Raw genomic sequence first — 11,694 nt, forward strand, 5'->3', positions numbered from 1 at the left:
CCTCAGACTTGACTGCCCTTGACCAGCACAAAAACATCCTGTGGCGTACTGCATTAGCATCAAATAGCCCCCGTGATATGCAACTTTTCAGGGAAGTTAGGAACCAATATACACAAGCAGTTAGGAAAGCAAAGGCTAACTTTTTCAAACAGAAATTTGCATCCTGTAGCACTAACTCCAAAAAGTTTTGGGACACTGTAAAGTCCATGGAAAATAAGAGCACTTCCTCCCAGCTGCCCACTGCACTGAGGCTAGGAAACACTATCACCACCGATAAATCTACAATAATCGAGAATTTCAACAAGCATTTTGCTACGGCTGGCCATGCTTTCCACCTGGCTACCACTACCCCGGCCACCAGCTCTGCACCCTCCGCTGCAACTTGCCCATGCCCCCCCGCTTCTCCTTCACACAAATCCAGACAGCTGATGTTCTAAAAGAGCTGCAAAATCTGGACCCCTACAAATCATCTGGACTAGACAATCTGGACCCTTTCTTTCTAAAACTAGCCGCCGAAATTGTCGCAACCCCCTATTACTAGCCTGTTCAACCTCTCTTTCGTAACGCCTGAGATCCCCAGAGATTGGAAAGCTGCCGCGGTCATCCCCCTCTTCAAAGGGGGTGACACTCTAGATCCAAACTGTTACAGACCCATATCCATCCTGCCCTGCCTTTCAAAAGTTTTTGAAAGCCAAGTCAACAAACAGATCACCAACCATTTCGAATCCCACCGTACCTTCTCTGCTATGCAATCCGGTTTCCGAGCTGGTCATGGGTGCACTTCAGCCACGCTCAAGGTCCTAAATGATATTATAACCGCGATCGATAATAGACAGTACTGTGCAGCCGTTTTCATTGACCTGGCCAAGGCTTTCGACTCTGTCAACCACCGCATTCTTATTGGCAGACTAAATAGCCTTGGTTTCTCTAATGACTGCCTCGCCTGGTTCACCAACTACTTCTCAGATAGAGTTCAATGTGTCAAATCGGAGGGCCTGTTGTCTGGACCTATGGCAGTCTCTATGGGGGTGCCACAGGGTTCAATTCTTGGGCCAACTCTTTTCTCTGTGTATATCAATGACGTCGCTCTTGCTGCTGGTGACTCTCAGATCCACCTCTACGCAGACGACACCATTTTGTATACATCTGGCCCTTCATTGGACACTGTGTTAACAAACCTCCAAACGAGCTTCAATTCCATACAACACTCCTTCAGTAGCCTCCAACTGCTCTTAAACACTAGTAAAACAAAATGCATGCTCTTCAACCGAACGCTGCTTGCACCCGCCCACCCGACTAGAATCACTACTCTAGACGGGTCTGACCTAGAGTACGTGGACAACTACAAATATCTAGGTGTCTGGTTAGACTGTAAACTCTCCTTCCAGACTCACATTAAGAATCTCCAATCCAAAGTTAAATCTAGAATCGGTTTCCTATTTCGCAACAAAGCCTCCTTCACTCATGCTGCCAAACATGCCCTTGTAAAACTGACTATCCTACCGATCCTTGACTTCGGCGATGTCATTTACAAAATAGCCTCCAACACTCTACTCAGCAAATTGGATGTTGTCTATCACAGTGCCATCCGTTTTGTCTCCAAAGCCCCATATAATACCCACCACTGTGACCTGTACGCTCTTGTTGGCTGGTCCTCACTACATATTCGTCGCCAAACCCACTGGCTCCAGGCCATCTATAAATCACTGCTAGGCAAATCCCCGCCTTATCTTAGCTCATTGGTCACCATAGCAACACCCACCCGTAGTCTCAGCTCCAGCGGGTATATCTCACTGGTCATCCCCAAAGCCAACACCTCCTTTGGCCGCAATTCCTTCCAGTTCTCTGCTGCCAATGACTGGAACAAACTGCAAAAATCTCTGAAGCTGGAGACGCTTATCTCCCTCACTAACTTTAGGCATCAGTTGTCAGAGCACCTTACCGATCACTGCACCTGTACACAGCCCATCTGAAATTAGCCCGCCCAACTACCTCATCCCTATATTGTTATTTATTTTGCTCATCTGTACCCCAGTATCTCTATTTGCACATCATCTCTTGCACATCATTCCAGTGTTAATACTAAATTGTAATTATTTTGCACTATAGCCTATTTTATTGCCTTACCTCCATAACTTGCTAAATTTGCACACTGTATATTAATTGTATTTCTGTTGTATTTTTTTGATTTTTGTTTTGTTTTACCCCATATGTAACTCTGTGTTGTTGTTTTTATCGCACTGCTATGCTTTATCTTGGCCAGGTCGCAGTTGTAAATGAGAACTTGTTCTCAACTGGTTTACCTGGTTAAATAAAGGTGAAATAAAAATAAAATAAAAAAATAAAAAAATAAAAATTGCAAGGATCTTTGAGTGTTTCTCACGGTGTCTTATTTTGTAACAAGTAGGCCTAGTAGTTATAGGTCTAGGCTAGGCCATTGTTCACCAACCTATTCTGAGTCAAGATCACTTTCTGAGTCTAAATGCAAGCCAAGATCTACCGCTCAGATTCTTTTTTTTTACATGATTTAAGCCTATGCAACATTAACCCAGTTTTTTACAGAAATGTTTGGCGATGGAGAAGGAATGCCTTTGAGCTCGACCAGCCGATTGCGATCGACCGGTTGGTGACCACTGGGCTAGGCTATATCTAAAAGGAGATTTAGACAGGCTTCAAAATGGACAGCAAGGGGTCAAGCTATGGAAACATAAATGACTGACTGGGCAATTGTTATAAAATTAGCTCAGTTACCAAATCTGCTAAAGCGTTTCTTTCTCTTCTTCTCCATAATAATCCCCTGTGATGGTTTGTTTGCGCTTTGTACAGGCTGAGAGGTAGGAGAGAGTGAAGGTAAAGTGGGGGGCTTTGATGATGTTGAGATTAGATTTAGCTCTGCAGACTGTCTCCTCCTGCTGCCTCGCTCCAAACACACAACACACACACACACACACACACTCGCAAGCACATATTCATATAAATTCACATACTTTGGCAAAGACATGCATGCACACACACTCCTCCAGCCACAGGCACAAGGTTTCCTCATTGTTTAGGTATTATTTGCTCTTTAGAGTCTTAAGTTACAAGAGCAATTGATCCCGGTGACCCCCTGCAAACCCTGAAAGTTGCAGTGGGAATCTGAGCCCAAATGTATACACACAGGAGATGTATCAACCCACCCAAACCAGCATGCTTGACATTTTCACTCTGTTCTCTCCTGAGAGCTGGTGGGGCTCCAACACTGGGGGCCTACTTCCACCTGCTGGTGAGCTGTTGCAAAGCAGAGACACATTGGCTTGTATGGAATTGAAGAATATGATGTTTGCCATTAGATTTCTTTGTAAGTATATGATTTGAAATAGCACACCAGTGATCTAGTGACCCTGGGTTGTAGGTCTACTGATTATGTGCGTATTGTTAAAAAAAGTAAAACAATGCTAGGTATTATTATTGCACTGTTGGAGCTAGAAACACAAGCTTTCGATGCACCTGTGGTATTTTCAAATCTGTGTACACGACCAATGAACTTTGATTTGAATTAGATTTTCTTTACAATAATTAGCATGGTATGAGTTTATAGCTGTGAGAAATATAGTGAAAGTGCCTGGAAGAAGAGAAAAACAACAAACACTCAGGCCCCTGATGGTTAGAGTTGCCCAGACACGGGAGACTTCAACACACTCCTGCCTTTCAACCATGGGAATGTTTCGCTTCACTCAACCCCTTTACAAGCACAAGTGCTCTAAACAACGATTAACATTTGACCTCTTAAACCTGCTTGGTTCTAATTGCTCTGAAGCAATGTCGCACCTTAAGACATCTAGGCCTATTTGTTTTCTAGGAGAGGAGATGGGTTTCAAGCAAATTGTAGCTCTGTATTTTAAAAAACAAAAAAATGTCTTCTCAGAAAGCCCTGTCGTTTTCGTCTTGAAGATATTTTTTGTCGCCATTAGGAGACCGAGACCCAGGTCGTGGTTTAGCACAGCGATTTGGTCACTAGAAGAAAAAGACAGGACCGAAGACAGCAGGGTTTGGCTTTATAAATACAATCCAGCTCACCATACGTCTCTGTCAAATTCAGTCATTGTGTCATTTTCAATACTTTGCATGTCTGGATTATTTTTTGGTTTTTTGTTGTTGTTGTTTTTTCCTCAAACAGAGCCTGCTGTGTGTGGACTCGCACACACTTCTGTCCTTCTACGCTCCACTCAGTGGATGGGGAAGCAATTAGGTATTTTTTTATGTTGACCGAATTACAGGAGTAAATATTGGACTCCACCGAGTTTCCTCTGGTTTTCCTGCGCACACGTTCTCTGACATTTTATCTGTGATAAATAGTCGACAGATTATACATTTTAGGCGTATTTTAATGTTTTCTGTCAGGGGAGCTATATAGCAGTGTATAATTGTATTTACTGGTGCTATTTAACAAGGAAATTGCCAGTTTGAATTTGGTATATCCTGCCGTAAACTAATAGTAATTGGTAAACATTCAGAATGGATATAGAGAGACAGATGGACAAGGTGGACTGTCACAGTCAATGAATGCAAAGTTGTCAATGAATGCAAAGTTGTCAATGAATGCAAAGTTGAGTTGTTTTAGAAGAAGGCCTAACTTGAGACGTGCGAGCAAGGCCTGAAATTAACTCTTTGGTCCACCAGCGAAGGAATTAAATCCACCAACCTCTGACTTCTTACCAGCATTTGGCTGTGCGAGACATAGTGTGCGAGACATCGTTGAGAGATAGGCCTACTTCTCAATATACTGCGTCGTTCTCTCATAAGACCTTTAGATGTTTACACTGGTTTAAAAAACAAAAACAAAAAAAAAGGGTTTCCAGGTGCAGCTTACCAATGAAAGTCCACAATGAATGACAGTCAAAATCATGAAGAGAAACTGTGATGTAGCCAACAAATGGAGAAAGAGACATAAATAAATTGATCAATGTTCCTGTAACTGTCAAGGACGGGCGTAGGTGTGGTGTGGAATCAATTGCAGGATGCAGATGCAAGTCCAAAAACACTTTAATAAAGTCCACAGAGATAACGGCTACAAACAGAGCCGGTAGAACAAGGAAAAATAAACGCACTCAGCGTAAAAGTACAACAAACGCACAACGTGCGGACTCTCCAATAACATAGAGCACAAACTGACTGGCAACACCTGCTGACATAGAACAACTACACACAACCACAAGACAGAAACAACGAGAACTTAAAGGACACATAATCAAGACGAAATGAGCAACAGGTGTAACAAATCAGACCAAACCAAACACACACAGACACAACGAACGGTGGCAGCTAGTACTCCGGGGACGATGACCGCCGAAGCCTGCCCGAACAAGGAGAAGGAGCAGCCTCGGCCGAAACCGTGACAGTAACATGTATTTTCTATTCATATTGACAGAACTCCAACATCACCAAGCTGAAATACTTTCTACTGCAGCACAGGAAGGACTATGTGAATGCTGGACTATGTGAACTGTACTGTACTGTACTGACTTCATAGATAAGGCTGCCTGTCACCGCCACAGGAAGGAAGACCCAGAGTTACCTCTGCTGCAGAGGATAAGTTCATTAGAGTTACCAACCTCAGAAATTGAAGCCCAAATAAAATGCTTCACAGAGTTCAAGTAACAGACACATCTCAACATCAACTGTTCAGAGGAGACTGCGTGAATCAGGCCTTCATGATCGAATTGCTGCAAAGAAACCACTACTAAAGGACACCAATAATAAGAAGAGACTTGCTTGGGCCAAGAAACACGAGCAATGGACATTTGACCGGTGGAAATCTGTCCATTGGTCTGATGAGTCCAAATGTGAGATTTTTGGTTCCAACCGCTGTGTCTTTGTGAGACGCAGAGTAGGTGAACGGATGATCTCCGCATGTGTGGTTCCCACCGTGAAGCATGGAGGAGGAGGTATGTGGGTGCATTGCTGGTGACACTGTCTGTGATTTATTTAGAATTCAAGGCACACTTAACCAGCATGGCTACCACAGCATTCTGCAGCGATACGCCATCCCATCTGGTTTGTGCTTAGTGGGACTATCATTTGTTTTTCAACAGGACAATGACCCAACACACCTCCAGGCTGTTTAAGGGCTATTTGACCAAGAAGGAGAGTGATGGAGTGCTGCATCAGATGACCTGGCATCCACAATCACCCGACCTCAACCCAATTGAGAGTCGGACCGCAGAGTGAAGGAAAAGCTGCCAACAAGTGCTCAGCATATGTGGGAACTCCTTCAAGACTGTTGGTAAAGCATTCCAGGTGAAGCTGGTTGAGAGAATGCCAATAGTGTGCAAAGCTGTCATCAAGGCAAAGGGTGGCTACTTTGAAGAATCTCAAATATAAAATATATCTTGATTTGTTTAACACTTTTTTGGTTACTACATTATTCCATATGTGTTATTTCATAGTGTTGATGTCTTCACTATTATTCTACAATGTAGAAAATAGTAAAAATAAAGAAAAACCCTTGAATGAGTAGGTGTTCTAAAACTTTTGACTGGTACTGTGTGTATATATAGTGTATCTTTGATGCTTCATCAGAAACTGGGTTGGGGTTATCTTTATATGCATTAGTTTTTTTGTCCCTTTTTAAGACTTTGTCTGCTAGATGTTCTCTAAGACCACTTTTCCATCTGTTTGACCAGAAATCAAAGCCTTTGCTTATTTCAAATTTTTAGGATGGAAAATGGTTGAAAAATGTATATGCCTCACTTTCAAGAAAATATAGATTCTTAGCTTTAATTCGACACCAAATTTGATGTGCTCCATTAGTGCTCATGGGGCTTTTTACATGGAAATGCCCAAAAGCTAAATCTCAACAAAGAATCCAAAAAGGTTTTAACCTCCTGTTCAGCAGTGTTTAGGAAATAGTAATTGGCTTTGATACTCTGTTTTGTTAGAGACGATCCAATCGCTAATGACTTGTTTTGTACAATGCCCCTCACTTTGACGTCAGCAGAAACAACTTTTACGATGGCAGTCTCAGACTGAATGTACAGGTAACTGCCAATATAAAGGAAACACCAAGATAGTGTCTTAATAGGGCGTTGAGCCGCCAGAACAGCTTCAATGCGCCTTGGCATAGATTCTATAAGTTGGAACTCTATTGGAGGGATGTGACAGCATTCTTCTACACCATTCTTCTACAAGAACTTCCATCATTTGGTGTTTTGTTGATGGTGGTGGAAAACACTGTCTCAGGAGCCACTCCAGAATCACCCATAAGTGTTCAATTCGGTTGAGATCTGGTGACTGAGACACATACACCCTTTAAACCCCCTATACTCCTTTTGACATAAATAAATCTTCTAGCAATGGTAGCTAAAATAATGGGAAACTGGGCATTTTTATACATGACCTTAAGTATGATGGATGTTAATTGCTTAATTAACTCAGGAACCACACCTACTGTATGTGGAAGCACATGCTTTCAATATACTTTGTATCCCTCATTTACTCAAGTATTTCCTTTATTTTGTCAGTTCACTGTATGTAGTGATAGATGGAGCAGTGGAATTACATTTAGTATGGGCCTACGCCTACATTCAGTATGGGCCAATGGGCCTTAGCAGTAATCCTATAGGCTAAAAGGGTGGCCAGAACTACTGTCGGAACATTGGAGTCTGTCAGAACTCGGCTCATAGTGATTTGCTGTGTGTGTCAGTCAGTCAGCAGATTGACTGCTGGCTGTGTTGCAGACTTTAATGTCTGACTGGTCTAATTGAGGTGGGTGGTTGAAGAAGGCGGGCGCTAGCACAAGGTCAGTAGTGAGTAGGGTGGTCTTTTGGAGGCTCCGTCTAATTGGGTGGAATAATTGAGCTGCAACCAAGTGAAGAGCAAAACATGCCCTGGGAATAAAATCCTGGGCTTCCTCTGATCAAGGCCCCGGGGGATGTGTGGTTTAGAGCCAGCAATTTGGATCCATTAGCCAACAAAATCTTATTTCTTTAAACCTGTGTCCCATAGAGAATAATAAATACAAATGTAATGAATAAGAAATTATTAGTTTACATGGGAAGAAGTACATTCTATGACATTATCTTCCCATAGACTTGACTAATATGTACAGTGGGGGAAAATAGTATTTAGTCAGCCACCAATTGTGCAAGTTCTCCCACTTAAAAAGATGAGAGGCCTGTAATTTTCATCATAGGTACACGTCAACTATGACAGACAAATTGAGAAAAAAAAATCCAGAAAATCACATTGTAGGATTTTTTATGAATTTATTTGCAAATTATGGTGGAAAATAAGTATTTGGTCACCTACAAACAAGCAAGATTTCTGGCTCTCACAGACCTGTAACTTCTTCTTTAAGAGGCTCCTCTGTCCTCCACTCATTACCCGTATTAATGGCACCTGTTTGAACTTGTTATCAGTATAAAAGACACTTGTCCACAACCTCAAACAGTCACACTCCAAACTCCACTATGGCCAAGACCAAAGAGCTGTCAAAGGACACCAGAAACAAAATTGTAGACCTGCACCAGGCTGGGAAGACTGAATCTGCAATAGGTAAGCAGCTTGGTTTGAAGAAATCAACTGTGGGAGCAATTATTAGGAAATGGAAGACATACAAGACCACTGATAATCTCCCTCGATCTGGGGCTCCACGCAAGATCTCACCCCGTGGGGTCAAAATGATCACAAGAACGGTGAGCAACAATCCCAGAACCACACGGGGGGACCTAGTGAATGACCTGCAGAGAGCTGGGACCAAAGTAACAAAGCCTACCATCAGTAACACACTACGCCGCCAGGGACTCAAATCCTGCAGTGCCAGACGTGTCCCCTGCTTAAGCCAGTACATGTCCAGGCCCGTCTGAAGTTTGCTAGAGTGCATTTGGATGATCCAGAAGAGGATTGGGAGAATGTCATATGGTCAGATGAAACCAAAATAGAACTTTTTGGTAAAAACTCAACTCGTCGTGTTTGGAGGACAAAGAATGCTGAGTTGCATCCAAAGAACACCATACCTACTGTGAAGCCTGGGGGTGGAAACATCATGCTTTGGGGCTGTTTTTCTGCAAAGGGACCAGGACGACTGATCCGTGTAAAGGAAAGAATGAATGGGGCCATGTATCATGAGATTTTGAGTGAAAACCTCCTTCCATCAGCAAGGGCATTGAAGATGAAACGTGGCTGGGTCTTTCAGCATGACAATGATCCCAAACACACCGCCCGGGCAACGAAGGAGTGGCTTCGTAAGAAGCATTTCAAGGTCCTGGAGTGGCCTAGCCAGTCTCCAGATCTTAACCCCATAGAAAATCTTTGGAGGGAGTTGAAAGTCCGTGTTGCCCAGCGACAGCCCCAAAACATCACTGCTCTAGAGGAGATCTGCATGGAGGAATGGCCCAAAATACCAGCAACAGTGTGTGAAAACCTTGTGAAGACTTACATAGAAAACGTTTGACCTGTGTCATTGCCAACAAAGGGTATATAACAAAGTATTGAGAAACTTTTGTTATTGACCAAATACTTATTTTCCACCATAATTTGCAAATAAATTCATAAAAAATCCTACAATGTGATTTTCTGGATTTCTTTTCTCACTTTGTCTGTCATAGTTGACGTGTACCTATGATGAAAATTACAGGCCTCTCTCATCTTTTTAAGTGGGAGAACTTGCACAATTGGTGGCTGACTAAATACTTTTTTTCCCCACTGTATATAGTGCAAATTCTCATGTGTTTTACTTTTCGTGATTTTATTTGTAGATATCTGACCTAGTATTGATTCCGTGCTCTTTAAAATCCTATTCTGATTTTCTATTTTCTTACTTTTGATATTGAACACTGCATTGTTGAGGAAGAGCTTGTAAGTAAGTGTTTAGCTGTACTGTTTACACCTGTTGTATCCTTTGTAAACGACAAATAAACGATATGATTGGGTTTCACTCTGTCTAGTTTGAACAGGAGAACCAGAGGCTGGTGAGTGAGATGAGCAACCTAGTAGATGAAGTCAGGTTAGTGTTTAATCAGCCCTTCAGACCACTCTTACCACTACATTCCTAAATATGACTGAGGTGAAGCAAAGATGAAAAATATTAATCAATCTCCTCCCAATGTTTTTCAGGCAAATCGAAGGCAAGGTCGTCGAGATCTCGCGACTCCAGTAGATTTTTGCGGAGAAGGTGCTAATGCAAGTGAGTGACTTCCTTATTCCCCCTGGTCCAGTTGGAGGAAAATGTATGTTGAAAAATAACGTCCATCCCACTTAATAAAGCGTTGTTGGTGTGTTATTAGTGTGTTTCTATTTCCTGTTTGTGTGTTGTTCACAGGAAACTGAGATAGACAGTATCCATCAGCTAGTCGTGGGAGCCACTGAAAACATCAAAGAGGGAAACGAGGACATCAGAGAGGTAATGGCATGTTATTCTAAACAACCCCAGTAGTTTCCCCTGCTCTTTATACTATACACTATGTTATTGTATGTATATATTAAACATATTTTGAAATATTTATCTAAATCTTTAATTACGAGGGTGTCCATATTTTTTCATTGGAGGATGTAACTTTTAGAAAAACAAATGTACCAAATATTCGTGACTGACTCGAGGTTGCTCAACACAGCCAGTGGTCTGTTTTAACTCTGTGGTTTCATTGTATGCTTGCCTTGCATTTCCAGGCCATCCAAAACAATGCTGGATTCCGTGTCTGGATCCTCTTCTTCCTCATGTGCTCCTTCTCTCTGCTCTTCCTGGATTGGTACGACAGCTAACCCCTTGAACCTGGCAGAACCAGGAAGTAAGTGACTTCCATCAGAAGGAAGTGACATCAGCCTGGGCCTAGGCCTAAGTGGTTATCACATTGAAGTATATGGTTGGATAGACGAAGTGTTGGGTTTAGGACCAGCTTTTCCTACCTGAAGAGAACTGACCCCAGACCTGTGCTTTGAGGACGACTTCACTACTGTCAAACGTACTCGAGCCACTAGAGGACAGTATAAACGCATGTTTACAAACGCAGTAAAGCACGCTATTGGCTGAATGCAAAGTGCTGTCGTCCACCTGTACTGTGTGTATACAGCTCTGGAAAAAAGAAAGAGACCACTGCAAAATTATTTAGAGGTATGTGTTTGGGTAAAAATAACATTTTGATTTAATTCTATAAACTACTGACAACATTTCTCCTAAATTCCAAATAAAAATATTGTCATTTAGAGCATTTATTTGCAGAAAATGACAACTGGTCAAAATAACAAAAAAGATGCAATGTTGTCAGACCTTGAATAATGCAAAGAAAATAAGTTCATGTTCATTTTTAAACAACACAATACTAATGTTTTAACTTAGGAAGAGTTCAGAAATCAATATTTGGTGCAATAACCCTGATTTTCAATCACTGCTTTTATGCGTCTTGGCATACTCTCCACCAGTCTTTCACATTGATGTTGGGTGACTTTATGCCACTCCTGGCGCAAAAATTAAAGCAGCTCAGCTTTGTTTGATGGCTTGTGACCATCCATCTTCCTCTTGATCACATTCCAGAAGTTTTCAATGGGGTTCAGGTCTGGAGATTGGGCTGGCCATGACATGGTCTTGATCTGGTGGTCCTCCATCCACACATTGATTGACCTGGCTGTGTGGCATGGCGCATTGTCCTGCAGGAAAAACCAATCCTCAGAGTTGGGGAACAATGTCAGAGCAAAAGGAAGCAAGTTTTCATCCAGGAC

At 42.2% G+C, this 11,694-nt stretch overlaps 1 protein-coding gene across 1 annotated transcript in view; it reads left to right on the forward strand.

Annotated features, from left to right (window-relative positions):
• The window catches only part of LOC121578629 (syntaxin-18-like), a 33,434-nt gene extending 22,342 nt beyond the window's left edge, over positions 1-11,092 (forward strand). Inside the window, 4 exon segments of the mRNA XM_041892999.1 lie at positions 9,927-9,985; positions 10,096-10,165; positions 10,301-10,381; positions 10,648-11,092. Of these exon segments, the coding sequence (XP_041748933.1) occupies positions 9,927-9,985; positions 10,096-10,165; positions 10,301-10,381; positions 10,648-10,740 (303 nt within the window). The 3' untranslated portion in view covers positions 10,741-11,092.
• Positions 11,093-11,694: the final 602 nt, after the last annotated feature.

Source organism: Coregonus clupeaformis, chromosome 12 (assembly GCF_020615455.1).
Source record: "Coregonus clupeaformis isolate EN_2021a chromosome 12, ASM2061545v1, whole genome shotgun sequence".
NCBI lineage: Eukaryota > Metazoa > Chordata > Actinopteri > Salmoniformes > Salmonidae > Coregonus > Coregonus clupeaformis.